The 18785-nt window shown below is 37.8% G+C and overlaps 1 protein-coding gene across 3 annotated transcripts; it reads right to left on the reverse strand.

Moving 5' to 3' along the window:
• Positions 1-5324: 5324 nt before the first annotated feature.
• Positions 5325-17272, reverse strand: LOC113019175 (uncharacterized). Of its 3 annotated transcripts, none has more exons than XM_026162713.1 (30): positions 17082-17272; positions 16842-16913; positions 16136-16201; positions 15568-15609; positions 15065-15121; positions 13814-14983; positions 13546-13665; positions 13358-13447; positions 13157-13219; positions 12565-12624; positions 12415-12450; positions 12260-12316; positions 12115-12165; positions 11966-12034; positions 11554-11619; positions 11365-11469; positions 11174-11233; positions 11006-11071; positions 10839-10892; positions 10667-10720; positions 9414-9476; positions 9103-9213; positions 8914-9012; positions 8754-8813; positions 8601-8669; positions 7776-7844; positions 7618-7657; positions 7462-7516; positions 6485-6830; positions 5325-6312 (listed from the first exon to the last, which is right to left on the reverse strand). In XM_026162713.1, exons 1-30 carry the CDS (start codon positions 17097-17099, stop codon positions 5908-5910), a joined length of 3693 nt encoding a protein of 1230 aa, XP_026018498.1. In that variant the 5' UTR covers positions 17100-17272; the 3' UTR covers positions 5325-5907. The 3 variants fall into 3 exon arrangements, with proteins under 3 accessions (XP_026018498.1, XP_026018497.1, XP_026018499.1); XM_026162712.1 differs by having other exon boundaries at positions 11365-11472; positions 17082-17271; XM_026162714.1 differs by having other exon boundaries at positions 5326-6312; positions 11365-11472; positions 13814-14959; positions 17082-17271.
• Positions 17273-18785: the final 1513 nt, after the last annotated feature.

The following is an 18785-nucleotide window of genomic DNA, read 5'->3' on the forward strand; positions in this document are numbered from 1 at the left end:
GTGAAAACATTGATACACTTCGTACACTTCCTCAGATTTATACTATATACTCATTTATACTGTAATGAAAGTTAATAGTGACCTGTACATGTAAATGAAAGAGAGAGTAGAGGAGAACAAGTTATCAGTACATCATGGGGAGTCCATATACATATACTGACCAAAAATAACCACGTTCCTGACAGTAATACCGTGGCCTAGGTAAGGTCATCTTCAGAAAGTATCTGGTTAGACACATTGTTTCTAAGGTCTTTGGTAATTGTATTATTTTTGAATTTAGAAAACAACTGTTACAGGTCAACCTGGCATTACGCTTGTAGTTTGGCTAATTGATTTGTGTTGATTTGCTTTCAGTACCATCCAACCAAGCTCACAGAGATTGGAGTAGATTCCTCTTTTGTTTCCTGGATGATAGACGACTTGACAGAAAGGCCACTCTTTGTCAGATCCAGGAAATTCGTTACTGGGACATTATTGAGCAGCACGGGGACTCAACAGGGGACCGTCCTGGCCTCATTCTTTTTCACATTCTTTTTCTAGCCAAATCCAGAAATACTCAGATGACACTGCTATTGCAGTGGGTGTCTGAATCTGAATACAGGGGTCTTGTAAAAGCCTTCACAAATTGGAGTCACAAAAATTACCTCATAGTGAACACCTCTAAGACAAAGGAAATAAATAGATTTCTGACGATTCATGCCCCCCTCCAGCCTGTCAAAGTTTGTTGGGGTGGTCATAGAGGTGGTGACAATATATAAATATATAATTTTACACTTAGATAACAAACTAGACTGGTCCCTGAATACAGACAAACTTTACAAAAAGGTGCAACACTGCCTCTTTATTTCAGAATGCTAAGCTCTCTCTGCAGTAACACACGGAAAGTATTCTACCAGTCTGTGGTGGAAAGTCTGCTGTTCTTTGCTGCACTCTGCTGGGGAAGCATACTTGTTTGTGTGTTTTGTGTGTATACTGAGTATTATGGTAAGAGACGTCGAAAGCTAGTGGGAAAAACTGGCTCTGTAACTGGAACCACGATGGAAATGGTAGTGGAAAGATGGACACTAAAGACCTTATTTGCACTCACAGCATCAGGCTTTTCAATTCTCATACAAATATCAGATTAAATATGAATTACCCTCTAGGATCAATACATTTTTTTTCTTATTCTTATTATTGTTCCTAAGCAGTTGTCTGGCAAACTGCTCCACAGTGGACCATCTTTGGTTATAAAAACCTTTACAGACTCCACTGTTGGATTATATGTGATATATGTTGACATGAACTGTTGTCCATGGAAACAGAAATTTTCCTTTTAACAGCATTCTGAAGTTACTAAAAGAATAGGTCAATTCTGAGGGCTTTTACTCTGAAATCCAAAATCAGATGAACTTGATGTTGACATGATACACTGTAAGGGCATGTATTGATGATATGGACTGCAATTAGTCAATGGAAACAGGAATTTTCCTTTTGATAGCGTCCTCTATTAATTATAAAACGTATCTCAGATACAGGTTATTTCAAAGAGCTTTTACTTTTAAAATCAGGCTGACTTGAGATCGACGTTATACCAGCATGAGAATCATCTACTGATGATATGGACTGCAATTAGTCTGTGGAAACAGGAATTTTACTTTTAACAGCATCCTGAAGTTACTCAAAGAGTAGCTCATATACAGGCAAATTCAAATGGCTTTTACTTGAAATGTAAAATCAGATTGATTTGATATTAACATGGTACCAGTGTAAGGGTACTGTTAATATAGACTGCAATTAGTATGCAGAAACTGGAGTTTTCTTTTTAACTAAAGTTATTAAAAGAATACCTCAAAAAGTTCAATTCAGAGGACTTTGAAATCCCAAAGAAGACAGCTTTGATATTGACGAGGTACTACTAGAGTACCAGGGTGTGTCCTGTGGATCTAACGTTAGAGAGTGGATTGATTATTGTTATTATGGGCAGATGTATTTGTTAATGTTGAAGGTTAATCAATCGAATGTGGCTTTTATTTTGAAATCAGGTCTCGACGTCACTTACCATAATACTCAGTATACACACAAAACACACAACAAAGTGGGGACTCGCTCGTCTGTACTTGTCAAACTGGACTCTAGCTTGACCCCAGTAAATGGGCCTGTGTTTAACCTAACAACACAAACGAGTTTTCAGACGTGTACACCGCAGAGTAGTGGGCTTCCTCTTCAGAATTAAGGGAGGGGCGACATGGCAGTCACACCGTGCTCTGATTTCAGCACAGTGTTGCTGCACATTGGCCAACAACAGCTACTTGGCGTCACTGCTCGACACCCTGACAGCTGTGAGAAGGCAGAACGTGACACGCCATGCTTTCATTAATTCTACCAGTTTTTACCTGCGGCACCGTGTTACCTATAAGGGGCGTGGCTTTGCATTTACCCATTCCCTGGGGCTTGTTTTGAATGTGTGCCCAGAAATGTGGAGCTGACTGAGCATTAAACATCCACAGAGGCAACACTAAACTGTTTGGCCTGGATATAAACACCCTTTGTGGGCCTTTCTTCATTTGTCATACCTATTTTTTAATTAACACATAATTAATCCCACAGGATTACACAACAATCTTCAGCCCTTATTTCTCAACATACTGTAGCCTACTCATGGTTAACTTTTTTAACGTTTTGCCTGGAGCATCAAACTTAAGACTGTGCAGTTTTCTTCATTTCAATTGCCACAGGATTAAAAAGGATTAGATTAAAGTTTTTGTTTGTTTGTTTGTTTGTTTGTTTTTTACAAAGGTAGTCTTAGTTTTCTAAGACTTTTTTTTAACATTCTCTGTTAAACAAGTATTAGCACCACATTAAGAAGAATATTGATAGTTTTGAGAATAAATTCAAAATTTTGAGATTAAAGTCCTAATTTTAATTGTAGAAAAAATCCTGTTTTGAATTTTATCTTCAGAATTTTACTTTGAGAGAAAAAAAATCAAACTGAGTAGATTACATTTCTTGTTTCAAGATAAACTGCTAGGCCAGCGACACATATTTTGTGACAATGGTACATCCTCTTCTAATGTCTAATCATTGATAATGTTTCATTTTGTACAAATGCATTTTTCCAAGTTTATGTTTATGGGACAAAAGGAAAATAATGTCTTTTGTTGTCACTTAAACTGATTCTGAAGTACAATTTTACTAACTCAGAGGTCATAGCAACTGTGGCAGTAGATACAACTGTAATGTCCACATTTTGACTTTTTTTTCTCAAACTGCTCAATAATTTGTTTTTCTTTATGTGCCTCTAATTCTCCTTTCTACTATCCTTCCCACCATCTTCAAATAGATGTGGGGGAAGTATCCGATATCTACAGTATCACTGCCAACACTGATGTTGGTACAGAATCAATGGTAGTGCGATTGTCTAATAACCGGTCGCGGCAGATGGCTGCTCCTACTTGAGCCTTGTTTTGCTGCAGGTTTCTTCCTGTTAAAAAAAATTTTTCTCCTTCCCACTGTCACCAAACGTGCTTGCTCACAGGGGGTCTGTCCTGATTTTTTCTGTGTTTTCTTACAATATAAAGAAGGTTTAGGCGACAGTGTTGTGATTTGGAGCTATATGAATTGAACAGAATAGCATGGAATTGAATTGAAAGTAATTTGTTTCTATCAAACACAGCTCAAACATGCACTATGAAAACTGTTTGAACCTTTTTGTGTGGACGTCTCCTTTTTTATAGAACATTTAAACAAGAAATTTGACCCAAAGTGCATTAGAGATTTATTTTTATTTTTCAATTATTAAGCAGTGTCACTGTGGTACTTTAAAATGCTCTTTCATCAGCCTCTGACTGTTTGGATTCCTTGTTGCCTTGTACTTGTGACATGTGCAATGACAATAAAGTTGAATTCTATTCTATTCTATTCTAAAATACCTTACCTACCCAATGGCACACTGGTTTAGTGTGTCTAATGCCACTTGATGTCAGTGTTGCGAAGCTTTCAGCTGAAATTGTCAATACAAATGATTGCTTTTAGTTTCCAGGATATGAACTCACCTTTGTTTCACATCAGTTGGATAGGGACTTTCTGATATTTTACTCTCTGTGGTTGTTGTTTTTTTAAAGAAATTAAGAAATATTAAGAATCATTATTTTCACAGCTTAAAGTTGCCTTATTGTTAGCTGCTAATGGCTAAAACATTCTTAACCTGTAAGGTGTGCTCTTCTCACCTTTCTTTTAAATGATATTTCTTAACAGCAGAATCTTTTAATGCTTTTTTCATTTTTCATTTTTTGGACAAAGACATGACTCAGTGTGTGCATTAGCAGTCACCTAGACAAGATGGAATAAACTAGCTGTCCTGTGAAGGAGAGTCTTAGGATATTGGATAGATTATATGAGGTGAAAAATGAGTGCCTCCACTGTCTTTTTTTTTTTTTTTTGGAATCACAGTTCTGTAACCCAAACTATTGATTCTAGCATTTTAATTATGACAGTAAATACTCACAGTTACAATGTTACAAACAAACCTTTTATTCTAGCTTCTCACTAATACACATCTCTACCCTACAAACCTATTTACTAACATAACAGCCTGTTCATTTCTTTGATTTTTAATTTGTTTTGGTATTTTTTTTTTCTATTCACGACTTCATTTTTAACGCAATTAAAGCACATTTTCCATAGATTTACAACAACTTGCTTTTGACAGCCAAAACACAAAATGAAGAAACTAGCGTCAAACTGTGGGCCCAGTCTTTAATTCTACCATAATATATACACTAACTGAGCTCTAATGCTAATTTCATGTCTATTTATGTTAGGTTTGCCAAGTCAAATTATAGAAGTAAATATTTACTTTAAAGACCTAGTTACATTACATATAATTACATTTTATGATTATTTAGCTGTTGAACAAATAACAGTTTATTTGTGCGTAGTCTACAGTACAATACAATCACCCCTTTTCAGTTTATGCAACCAGAAGTGCAGGAATCTGCCAAACAGGACAAAGCTTCAGTGTTACAGGAGCATATTTCTTTATTTCACTGTCTTGACAAACACATCTTACTCAGGTTAAAACTAATGCAGGAAGATTCACAAACTAAAGCCTTCCTTGATTCATAGTTAGGTTCAATATAGCAGTTAATATAGAGACTCATTCAGATTACCAAAAATAAAAGAAGGGTTCTCATCAGAAAAGGAAAATGTTAAAGTAACAAAGTAAAATCTATAGTAATCTGTAATATATCTAGCAGCACAGAACATCTCAAATCCATGCCATGTAATATAATTCAAAAAAAAAAAAAAAAAAAAAAACACCAGTAAAAAGCTGCATTATAGTGACATCACCAGTATTTAAAAAAAAACAAAAAAAACAAAAACAAAAAACATAATGCGCATCCAAATGGGTTATTTCTCTTCATAAACTTTAGGCTTGTTTGTAGGAGAACAGTACAATGATATATTAAAAATAAATTAACATATTCAATAAATTACAATTACCCAAACATTTGATTGTGAATATGAAGCACTGTCACATTTTCTCTTTAAACATCTAAAATGAGTTCAGCTCTTCTAAAGTTTTTCTTACAGATAATTAAAAAAAAAAAAAATAGTTGCGAGAGTAAAATTTACCAAACACAATACTACTAATACTTCCACTGCAAACATTTTAATACGTGTGACAGGAATGTCAATCATGAAACTGCATTGTACTGTCTGCAGCCAAAGTGACCATTACAAGCGTCACATGTGTTGCACTCCTTGCAGCACAGTTGTAATTTACTCAAAGTACCTCGAATAGAATAAACCAATCTGAAACTTCATATTTAAAGGCAGGTGCAAAATGAATCAACAGTTCGATCAGTGAGCCAGGAGAGGGTGTTGGTAATCTTTTATAAATGAGTAGCAATGTGCTGGAGTTGCTCAAATACTTCCAGTGGCCTCCTGAAGCTCCTCTCTGAAGGTGTTAAGTTCCACTATTGTGTCATTGAGCACGGCTGCAACTTCTTTTAGTCTAGCTACCATCTCCTTCTTGCAGCTTTTCTTCAGCTCCCTGGAGTCCTTGGTGAAGAACTTATCCATGCCTTCAAAGAGTCCTTGCACTGCGGCCACCGCTCCGTCAGTCATTTCCGTCGCTCGCATCACGGGGGAGTCGACCAAGCTTATTATTTGGACGGCCCTGCGGATCTCCCAGTCCTCTGAGTAATGCTGGGTTCCAGACCTGAGAAACGGATGGCCTCGCAGTTTGTACAAGCCCTCATTGACAAAGTGGAGGATTTTGTTGATGTCCAGCAGGTGAGTCTCATACTCTTGCAGCACTATCTCAACCTAAAGAGAGTCAGAAAAGAAAAAGGCAGGTTCAAGCATGAGATGAGACGTGATATTCAGTTTTAACTTTTACAAAAAAGTTGCATTAAATCTTCAAATGAAAAGTAAAAACACTGCTCTGAGAAGTTTCCAAGTAATCTACAGCACTGCGCTTTATAAAACAACAGCTTACCTTCTTCTGGTCCTGCATGTTGTTAACATTGTCCGAGATGGCTGCAGAGGCCGAAGTTATTCCTCCAGCTGTCGCCACACCCACACCTATAGCTGTAATTACCAGAGAGGCGCCAAAAGTGAAGGGTGCCAGAGCTAAACCAGCAATAGCTGTCACACCGCCCACAGCTGTGGTGGTGCCACCAGTGATCCCAGCAATCTTGGCTTTCTGGTGGAACTCGTTGATGTCGTCAGCAATGGCGTGGAGCTTGATGATGTCCTGCCAAAGGACCTCGGCTCGCTCTGTGAAGACCTTGTTGAATACACGCAGGCCTCGATGAACCTTGTCTGCCAATATGGTGAACGACCTGGGAAGTAATCGAGAGCCAAAGCAGAGAATTGGAAGCAGCGAGTTAAAATCGGGTTCTTGATAAAATAACATCTGGGATCCCATCAGCTTGTCTGCTGACCTGGCCTGAAGAGGCCAATTTTCCTGGCTTCCAGTTTAGCCAGAATGTAAGTGAACCAATATCATAGATTTGACAGGCAATGCTATTTTTTCCAGGCATAATTTTGCACCACCAAAATGATTCACAACACATGGCATGTAATGTGACCTTAAAATCAAAATGACATCAATGGGATCAAAATGTCAGGGAACAGAGCAGAAGGCAGCCAACGGGGCAAAGAAGCACTTTTATAAGAAAGCTTCATTAAGAGAGTTCCGTCTATTATAAAGAATAAAGGTGGCCAATACCTGATAATTAACTTTCAATCACATTACAAACTAGTTCACCTTATCTACTGTATTTCCACACGTTTTTGAACATTTAAAAAAATAAAAAATAAAAAAAAAAAAACAAAATAAGCACTGCACCCATTTCCCATTTGCCTGGAAAAAATTTTTTTTTTAAAAAGGAGGGGTTCGTACTTATTTACTGAATGACAGATTACCACAACATTAACTTCTGGTATCAAGCTGCAAATTACTGCACGTACTTTGATTCATCTTTCATGACTATCTCCTCATCGTCTGATGCCACCTCGTCCCATTCTGTAATGCAAAACAAGCAAGAGGTGTTATTTAAGCTTTGAAGATATGTCAAAGTGTTAGCTTCCTTTATTTCAATGTGAACAAGTCTGATTGTGACTCACGCTCCACTGTGTTCCACCACTCCATCAAACTATCAGTGTCCTGTGAAAATGAAGTGTGACAGTTTACTTGAAAGATCAGTAAACAAGCCTGTTTAAAATAGAGTATCTGCAGTGTTTAAAAAAAAAAAAAAGAACAGAAAAAAAACCCAAAGACTGACCCCATCCTCATCTTCATTCTCATTATCTGCCAAAGCCTGCTCATCCATCTGAGCAGCCCGCCACTCTGCCTAAATTGGAAAGGAGGGGTGGACGTGACCAAAAACAAACCAGTGATTGAGTCAACAAGTCTCTGCAGCACACATTCATACATGACTTATCAAAACAAGCTGAGCCCTTGCACATATCAAGTTGTAGTTGGTGTGTCAGACTATGCAACTAAACCAGTCTGGCCGCATGTCAAAGGAATGTGGTTCAGAGAGAAACAGAACGAAGGCAGCAGTGGGGAACAAAACATTTCATTGTCAAAAAGCAGCCGACGACTGAGAAACGAAAGTTTGCCATGTATAAATAACGACAAAATGTTCTTAAGGAAAGGAAATCACTCAGAACAGTTTGTTTGATCCTGTTTTAGGCTTTGGTTCTGTCACAGCAACACACTCTTCATTTACTAAATCAGGTTTAGAACAGAGTTATTAGTGTAAAATAGTAAAACTGGTAACAATGCTGTACCCAGCACTGATATGTGTTCCAAGTTTATCATGACAGCATTGTTAATTTAAAGATTATTTAAAGGTAAAATTCTCCATGAAGATGATTCGATGGAAAATGTTTTAACTGAGCCTGAAGTTGTTATCAAACTCAAAGCCAAGTCAAGAATGTGTATCACATTCCAGAATAACCTTGGAGGAAGTAAATGCTTCTTATTAGGACATCAATACTGGTGTGATTAGATAAGGATTATGGACAGACTATTCATTGCTGTATAAGTCAAAGTACTTTTGTAACATTTAGGTTTTTTTTCATGTTAAAAGTTGTGAACTCACCCTAGCAGCCTCTGATAGGTAGTCACCAGCTCCTGGTGGATCTTCACTCTCTGCATGTGTGGCTTTGTTCTATGAAACAGACAGAGTAATGATGCGGTCTTGTACCTGAAGACCAGACAGCAATAAGAAAAACTCCTGCAAAGTTTAGCAAACCTTATGTTTCAGTTTTTTGGGGACTTTTTTGGGCGACTTTTGAAGTTTTGAGGCCTTTTTCTGTTGGCAGGGGAGAAAAAAAAACAACAAGTATTTTTCAGTCATATATTACATGATGGCAAAAGAAAGCAGTAGAAGTAAATCAAAGTGAAATGAGTACCGGTTTGTAGAAGTCCACTTCATCCTGTTTATCTTCATCATACATCTCTCCGGGACTCGTGAAATCTCTGTCTGTCGTGTAGTCCTCAGCAAACACATTCTGCAGAAGCAGGAAGTAAATAAATGAAACCCAAAGCTCAATAAGTGTTAGCAATAGTGTGTTATGCTAATGATTGTAAGATAAACATACACTTGATGCATGCTGGGGTGTGTGGTAGCTGAATCCGATTAGTTCACTCTGTCCATTGGCTGTCTTAGCTTTTCGTGGCACAGGAAGGGGAGGTTTAGGTTTTGCTTTTTTCTAGCAGGGAAAAAACTATTTTATTTGTCATGGTGACGGCACAAAGATGTATTTAACAGCACGAATAGATCAGAATCAATTTACAAGTCACTCGGCAAAAAAAATAAATACCTTGTTTCAAAGATTTTAATGGTAATGTTACAAAACACAAATTTGAGAAATTTTAAATTTAAAAAAAAAATTAAAAAAATCTAAAATACCGGTTTGCAGTCCTCCATTTCATTTAGCTCTTCATTTTCTAGCTCCTCTGCACACCAGCTGGTCTTTATCAGATTAAGAAAAGAAGAAACTTTATGAAAATCAGAAATCAAAAACTCATTACTCCCCATCCTGAATCCAGATAGTATTACTCAGAGCAAAAATATTATAATAAAATTCCTGAATATTCAATCTGTTATGAATTCACCCTTAAAGCTGTAACTAAATCCTGCTGAGGACAAATCATTCACAAAGCATACAAAAAGCTACTAAAGGCGATACAGAAGCCGTATTTTTCCCCTTCAGAGGAAACCAATAACTTGAGTTTGCATAATCCAATAATCTTTTTAAACTTTCGAGGACACACTCATCTGTAAAGTATGAAATGAACGACGGCCAATCAAAACAAAGCAAACTTGTCCTATTAAGATTTAAGGTGGGTTCATTGAGTCACATTTAACTCATGCATTCAATAACACTAGTACATGCTCATGGCGCAGTATTATTTGGTCTGTGATTTTAGTCCATTGTCAGGTGGTTGCTAGGCAACAACACGTGTCATAGGAGGCATCGTCCTAATTTTGTGGCTATAAACAACATCTTAGCATTGTGAAATAATATCATACAATGCTATAAAGAATACGGGTTAAGCCCGTTGGTAGGTAGGTGGTTGCTTGGCAACATGAAGACATAATGTGATAAGATAATTGTCACATTATAGATAATTTTCAAGGAGCCAAAATATGTGTCAAATTTTATTGCGCAACTCTTAATTGCAGGCAAACAGAATCTATGTATTATCGTAAGATATAAGAAAATATTTCCCTTTCATTGGTACAACTCCTGGTAAGCTTGCAGTTTGAATTTCCCATCCATGTGATAATTTCATTTATCAGTTCTGATGTTAATGTCACAATATGACAATATTGGTGGGCAGAGTGATTACAAGGCTTCATTACATCAAATGCCATTTCAAACTACAAGGTTTCTAAATAGCAATTAATATGGAATGTAATCAATAATAGTAATTCATTACAAAAACTAAACATATTATAAATAATGACAATTAGGTTAGTCAAGAATACATCTTTTTGATGTACCCATTTACTTATTTTCATTCGACTATAAAAAGTGCTTAAAAACAAAACCATGCTAACTCTGTTGCTTCGCCCTTTTTAAAAGGTGAGCAAACTGGTTATAAACAGGACACCGAGTTATAGAAGACAGGTTTATGCAAGCCAAATCTGACTGTTACCTTCTTATCAGGTGTGTAGCCATGTGCACCAAAAGCTCCGTCATGTGATTTCTCCTACATGGAAAAACAACAGTTTCAAGAATGTGATATGCCTTCATACCACAAATACCACATTTGAGCAACTTCACATGCAACGTCCAAACTACAGGAGTCCTAGTTTACACACTCCTACCTTTGAGCCTTTATGAGGTGTATAACCATGAGCTCCCTTTGAATCATCATTTGTCTGAAGAGAAAATGGTTTAAAACATTTTTAAACTGTTTTTTTGCAAATTACATGATTTTTACTTACAAAGCAGTAAAAGCTGAAATTTAAATAGTGCTCTGTGTGTGTAATACCTTAACTGGAGCAATGACAAATCCTCTGCGTGGCACAAACTTTACTTTCAATAACTTTTTGGTTTTCTGGAGAGAGAAAAGACCATATTTCTTAAAATGCACGGCAGTCTGCAGACTCTGTTATTTATCATAAGCATAACAAAAGCAAACAAATTTCAGAGCATCAACCTCTCCATGAGTTTCCCCTTCTTCCTCCTCTTCACCACTACTTTGCTCCAAAGCTGCCCCCTGTAAAATGCACATTATCCATTGTTAATGCAAATATCAGGCCCCAATCACATGGCAGCAACTCAAAGCATTTACACAAAGATTGGGGGAAATTAATGTATCCATACCAACTACTCATTCACACAACCTACCTTTGATGCATAAGGTGAATGTCCATTCAAGTCCTTTTCCTCCAGCACAGGGGAATTGGCAGATGGTCTCCTAAACAGGTGACCAACCTTTGGCTTCACACTTTTCTTCTGGTAATAAAAACATATTGTTAATGAACAAAGTTATGAATTCTACTGAAATGTTAGAAGAGGGAGGAGCATAATCTATACTTTGTAGTCCATCTCCTTGTTATCTTCAAACTCTCCTGCAGACATTTGCAGCTCTGAAAACTGTTCCTAAAAAAAAAGAACGACACTTATATTAGTGTGCTCGCTAGGAATCTAATTATGACCAACTTTATGGTGAAGCGAAATGTCATGCCCAGGTTTTATTAATATTTATTACTTTAGAATTTCCTTAAAGTTTTATAGTTAAACTATTGGGAGTGTAGTGGTTTACAGATTCGCCTAGCATTTGAAAGGCACAGATCACCCGAGACACAGGAATGTTTCCCACTTGAACCATTTCTCAAAGCATTGATCATTTTATTTGTTCTTCCAAGAATAATGTTTTCCCATTTTTTCCCCAGTTTTATCCTTTAATATTGCACAACCACAGAGAATTTGGACAATCTAGTGTTACCTTGGACGCTTTACTCGTGAGGGGCAGCGTGTTGCTCTTCCCATTATTTATGACATCGGGAGATTTGCTCTAAAAAGTGAGAATCCTTGGCATTAAAATGACAAACAGTCACACAGAAAGAAGCAGGGAAACGGTTTTTCGTAGCGTACCTTTGACCCTCTCCTGGACAAGTGGGACATTCTGAATGCCTTGTTCTTTTTCTATAAGAAATACTGGAGGTGAAGCTACATGCAAGACATAGGATGTAAAACAGCCGGGAATGTGTAACAATGAATAAAATGAGATCGATGATACCTTGCTCTTGCTGTGACTCCCATCTTCACTACTTCCTCCATCAGAATCGGCCATTGCCTAAAGAAAATATTTGACTTTTAGCTACTTTTTGGTTTAAAATAACGATTAAAAAAATAAATAAATAAAAGCTAGTCAAATAACGAACGGTGGCTGACCTTCAGCGACTCCCTTCGCAGTCTCAGTGTTCCTGACTAGGGGAAAAAAAAATATCACAGGTTTAGTAGCTTGAATGTTTTTAGCATAATTTTGATTAGACATGAGTTCATGATGTTCTCCAAGGTCAATTTTAAGAAATGTGTTCTTACAGGTTTGAAGTTTGGGTCTAGCTGAGGACTGTCATCAGGCCAGTCTTCCACACACCTTTCCTGTTTTAAGATGTTAATAAAACAGATCTTTATATTGCCAGCTGCCCACCCTCTTGTAATAATTCATGTTACAATATGTGTTTGTGCAACAACAGCATAAGAGCTTATGTGACGCAGTGGTGGTGCCATTTAGTTTTAGTATGCATATCCACCCTAAACAGAGTACATTCCTGCACCCAGTGAGGTTTGGCTTCCATTTCAGATGGTCTCTCTTTACCATCAGGTCAATATACAGCATCAGTTCATCATTCGATAATAACATTTTCCAATAGACAAACTGCCTTGAATGGGATTGATTGGTAGTCATAAAGGTAAAATTTGGCTTCACTGGTCTTGTAGCTTTATATGGAATGCATATTAAGCCAACTGACATTATCCAGTAGTAAAAGTGTCTTAATGTTCATTCCATCCAACATTTCCATAGGATCTCATAAACGGTGTCGCCTCGGTCTTTCTGTAGAAAGTCCTCATCTTTATTGCTATCTCTGGAAAATTTGTGATCAAAGTCTCATATTTGATTAATGAAACTTACCTGCCCAATAAACAGGATGTCTTCAAAGACAACATAGTTCTCAGGCTCCACTGGTTTCATTTCCTGCACAATTATAATAAATAAATATTTATAAAAATAATATATCCTATTCAGAGCATCATAAAAACAAACTACTGTTTTAATCTCTTCTGTGCAAACCAATTAGCCACATAAATTTGAAATTTGAACCCCATGGCGTACCGGAGTTTTTTGTTTACGGCGAGTAATCGGTTTTAGATTTTTGAAGGATGGTTTGGGAGAGACCTTCGGTACGCTTGGTTCAGGTTCACTCTAAACACAGCAGCGAGGAGACAAAGAAGGCAGTTAAAAGCAAAGCAAATCCAGCATATTTGTCAGCTCAACAAGAGGAAACTTAGTTTTTAGCCTACAGGGGATTCCAACTGTGGTGCCATTTCTGGTTTTAGTGGCTTTTCTGGCTGTGGTGGCCGTTCTGGCCTTCGATGTCGAGTTCGAGGAAGCGGCTTCGGCGGACGTTTAAAAGACTGCATCTGCGAAATTGATTATAAAAGAAGCTATCAGGCGCATGTCGTACAAATCAGAGTTAAACTTTGCTGCTGATATACAACCTACTGCACAAAGGGAACTTCATCACAGCACACTTGAATGTACAGATAATGAATGATGGTTGTTACATACGTTGCTCATTCTACTTGGAGATTGGCTGGGCGAGTCAGACAGATCCCCGGCCTGAATGATGGGGGTCGGCTGAAGAATGTCATGCTTGGTTCCCCGAGGAGTTGTCAAGGTAATCTCTTGTGGCTTTTGGAAAGGCTTTGGTGGAACTGGTGGCGGAGCTTTTGATTTTTTAAATACATGTGAAGATGATGCGTCTGGCACACCCAATTTCAATTCTGAAGGACTGTTAAGAGAAGAGTATGAGGAATCTGAGGAAATATTTTTGGAGGCCCTTCTCTGTGATGGAAGTCGCTGAAAAATGTCTGGGGTCCCACTAGAAACATCCTGGAAAGGGTCATATTTTGTAAAGGGAGTGGAACCAAATGGGTCACCCAAACTGGAGACATCTTGGAATAAATCCTTTGTGATCGGGCTTGCGAATGGATCAACTGAATTCGTCGATGAAGTGGAAAACGCACTCAAGTCTTCTTTAAAAGACAAGCCAACAAGTTCCTTCTCTTTAGTATCTTGTTTGTCTTTCTTTGTTGAATCTGCCTGAAATAAATCAGTTTCTTTGGTTGGGGCTGTGTAAAATGGCTGTGGTGACTGAAACAGATCATCCGCCTTCTCAGTGGCAGTATAAAATGGATTTGCCACAGTAGATTTTGGAGTCTGGAACAAATCATCCTCCTTATTTAAAGGAGATGTGAATGGGTCTACAAATGTACTGGCAGCTTTATCAAAAGGGTCCGCCTTCTTAGCCCATGCAGTTTCGAACAAATCTTCCTTTTTATCAGCCTGGAAAAGATAGTCCTCTTCGCCTTTAAAGAGGTCAGAGCTTCTGGTTGGAAAACTCTTAGAGAGGTTCTGCCCCTGAGCCGGAGTTGCTTTAAATAAGTTTGGAGAGTTCAGGGTCACATCATGAAAACCATTAACAGTTGCATTATGACTTGGTGCTGATCTGTGGAAGAGGTCTTGGTCATTGTTGTCATTTTGGCTTTTGAACAGGTTGTTCTTGGGTTCAGGAAACATGCCTCCATTTTCCTCAGTCCTATTTTCAGAGGGAAGATCGCTCTGAAAGTCAGGTGGAGACACAAAAAGGGAATCACAGTCGACGCTCTCCGAAGTTTTCTTTCTTTTGTCCTCTGTTATGTCACCTTTGTTTTCCTGATAGTGGGGCACAAGATTATTCTTTAAAAAACAAAAAACTAAAACAAAAACGTGATGTTGTCATCTGGGTTTAAAAGCATGAAATCAGTGTAATGTACATACCAAGTAATATGCATAGAAAGGGTTCATCCTGGAAGAACTCCCATTGACTCCATTCGTCTTTTAAAAGGAGAGAAAAGGAAGTGATTTTAGTCATGTCATGCAAAAACATCTCAGGGCTTAACAGGAAATGTTCCTCCAACAATTACACAGATTGTTTCATGGTGGCAGGGTAGTATTTATGCCAAGTTTAACTTTAGTTGCTTCAGTATCGCCCACAATTGATCTTTTCTTAATATTTCAATGGCTACACACCAGAATCGTTCCTCTCGCAAAGTCATTTGGAAAGCATCGCTAAGAAATGCTTCTTTTAATGACAGTCTAAGATTAAACGCTACAACATGCTGACAAGGCACTTTATTAATAGAAAAGTCCAGTCAGACAAGATCTCTTGACAACAGCGTGATTAGACAAAGGGTGCAGCTTTAACCTGTGACACAAACAGAAGAGGAGGTCTTCTAAAAACACAAAGATGAGTTTGAATTAACACAATCTCACAAACTCACCTGTGGTTCAACGTTGTCAGTCACATCTGACCACTCACCACCCTGTGGGCAAAAAGTCACTGACACTAAAAAGAGATTTCTGGAGTGAAGTGTTTACATAATGACATTATCAGGACGTATCATGTGTTTGTTGCCTGAAATGCTAATCAGTAAATACACTTTTCCAGGCATGTGACATGCACTTCCACACCTGTCCATTAAACACTAACTCGTATTTTGGTGCCGTTTAAACCATAACTCACAAGTATGACAGAGGCAAATTTTACACAACCTGCAGTTCTGTGTAAGTGAAAAACTGCTTTCTACCCTCTGTGTTTTTTGGGGGGGTTTTTTCCATTCATTAGTCAGAATTTCAGGTTGTCACAAATTGTAACTTTCTCATTTAAACTTTGGAGAATATAACAAAAAAACAAAACAACCAAAAAAAAAAAAACCACACACCGAACTTTAGTTGTTACGTCAAAATTTTTAGACAACCTGAAATTCTGACACCCCCCTCGCTTCTTCCTCCAAAGAAAGTATGGATTGTAGATAGAAAGCAAGAGCGTGCATTTGTGTGTCTGCTCACCTTGTACCGATTATGGAAAGGACTCTGGGGAACTCTTTTCAGCATATTCTGCAGTTCCGCAATACTCTGTAAAGATAACATGCATGGATTATGGTCCACTTTTCTTTGTTGTGAGCCAGCAAGTACAATACCAGTGATAGTTTGGTATCAATGGAATATTTTCAGATTGCAGTTAAAATGATAATGATTATCTAAACAAAATAGCTACATGTAACTTTCTGAGACTTAAGGATGTATTCCTGCAGAAGGTTCTTCTTTTACTTTTAATTCACAGTACATACAGTATGTAGAGGCTTAAAAGCAGCTTTACATTTAGACTAGACTGTTGCATGACATAAAGAAGTTACGCAACATCCACTTTAAAATGAAATCCGGTAAGCCTACTCCTCCTGTAGAATCTCGTGTTTAGAAATTAAATGAACCAATGTATGTTTGTGATTGAGAAGAGTCCAACAGCAGTGATCGCAAAAAATTAGCTTTGCTGTGCAAAAGGCACGCATGACAGGAGGCATCTTGATATTCTGGGTATGTCAATCTAGTTCGTTTGCCTGAACAAAAACAGCACAACATGCCAGCAGCAGTACAGGGAAACTGGCGATGACACATGAAACCATGAAGAGAGAGTGCTTACCAGTCTGAGGACATAATGTGAAAACTGTAATGTCTTTTGAGTGGTTCATTGAGTAGTGCACTTTTAAGTACTCACACGTCGTCTCTCTCCAGATGCAGCTTCTGATGTTGTCGCCTCTCCGTGTTCGTCCCCTCCCTCGATATTTTCCTACAATATTCAAACAAATCAAAGTAACTGATTACCAACAATGAAGCTGCAGTTTCTGACAATGGAAAGTGTTAAATCTCCGCAAAGCGTCAGCCTGCACATTCTAATTAGCTTGCAACAGTCTCACACTGATTACTCGCTATTTACTTGAAATTCTTTAATACTCACAGCCGCATCTTCCCTCATGATGAGCAAAACTGGTTAATTTCTTTGATGTTGAAGGTGAACCGGTATGTGTTTCCCCACCTGTGTGAGTTATCCTTTACACAATCAACTTTCTGTTACATTTAAACGCAGCAGCTCCTCTGGACCTACTGGAGTGGCGTTTATAATTAGCTCTGAGTCTCACTCACCTGTGACAGGTCGGCCGGTCTGAGGATTTTCAAAATAAGAGGATTTTCTGCACATGCGATTCTTGTTCCGTCCACTTGAAGCCCAAATAACACCAAAATTCACGGCTTAAGAGTGCCTTAGACCTCTACACATTATATTTTAATGCTTTAATTTTGTCACGGCCATTTAAAAAGTCAAGAATGCAATAATAATAATAATAATAATAATAATAATAATAATAATAATAACGATAATAACAACTTGATAGCACCTGTTTAATTTCCCGTTGTTATTGTCCTTTGATCGCTCTTTCATGTCAAGGTTGAGCAACCACAGCTAAAAATTATGCTTCTGAATTTGTTTAAATCAAGAGCCGTTTTTTCACAATTACTTTGAAGGTAAATTTCCGGTCTCTTACCTGTTCGGCCGGCTTGTCGTAGCTGCTTTTCTTCTTGATGTTTTTTTAGCTGCAGTGCGAACCGACCGGTTATCCTCTCCCAGCTTAACCAGGCGGACGTGACGGTGAATTGTTATTTATGACACCTACTTTGAAAACAACAAAGCTCTCTAATGTGTAACAAATGGCATGAAAGCAGACGCAGACTGACTGAATAACAATTTATTGTTCAGATTTGGAAATACATAACAGGAAATACATCATATCTTCTTCTTCAGTTGAACTGTTATATAAGTGTTGAACCCATATGAACAAAAGCCATCCTCATGTCCAGAGCCCCTTGTTACTCCAGGGCTTTGGTCATGTCAAAGAATAGCAGTATGTGGCCACTCAGGGAGATTATTAAGATTTGCCTCCTTTGCTGACTGAAGACACTGGATTCTTAGTTTAACAATGCCAGAAGCTCTATAGAAGATCTGTATAATCTGATTGTGAGAAATGGTCTTATTTCTATGGGTAAACTTTAAAATACAGCATAACAAAGTGTATGTGCGACTGTAAAATGTGCTGACACCTGCTTGCCTCTGCAAAACCTTCAAACAGGAAGTTCAACTGAAATGACTCATTAGACCAAGCTCGCAGACAGCTCAAAAGCTCATCAGCTTTTCAATCTTCTCCCACGCCCACTCTAAATACGGACTGGAAACTAACAGCTTCACCGACACACATGTATGTCAACACACAGCATATTCAAATGTAACTCTTTATTTTCTAATACATAATCTTTATAGGATCTTTTAAGTTTTGTGTGCTCTTTCTCACACAGGTGTTACTCTTCCTCCATCCCAAAGACAATGCTGTGTAGTGTTGTCCAGCACATTCATTAAAAGACACAACATGAGCAGTGATGGTTCTGGTTGGCTCGTGCTACTGTCCTTTTTTGTTTGTATGCCTGTATCATTTATTCAGTTCATTGTAAACAAACAGTAAAATGCCACCAGAAGTTTCTCTATACATGAGTAAACTTCCTAAAATAATACAGAGACTTTATAAATGGATTTCTTTCAAAAATCTAGCTAAACAACACAATTATTCATAATAATTAACACGTGGCTTATAATGTTTAATCAAAAGCTACAAAG

This window comes from Astatotilapia calliptera, chromosome 3 (genome assembly GCF_900246225.1).
Source record: "Astatotilapia calliptera chromosome 3, fAstCal1.2, whole genome shotgun sequence".
Classification (NCBI taxonomy): domain Eukaryota; kingdom Metazoa; phylum Chordata; class Actinopteri; order Cichliformes; family Cichlidae; genus Astatotilapia; species Astatotilapia calliptera.

Excerpts from the sequence above, each read along its gene's own strand:
- LOC113019175 (XM_026162712.1), bottom strand. Across the intron at positions 12,451-12,564 it reads TAGACCCAAACTTCAAACCT|TCAGGAACACTGAGACTGCG; the intron begins GTAAGAACACAT and ends TTTTTCCCCTAG. Across the intron at positions 12,317-12,414 it reads TGCGAAGGGAGTCGCTGAAG|GCAATGGCCGATTCTGATGG; the intron begins GTCAGCCACCGT and ends TATTTTCTTTAG.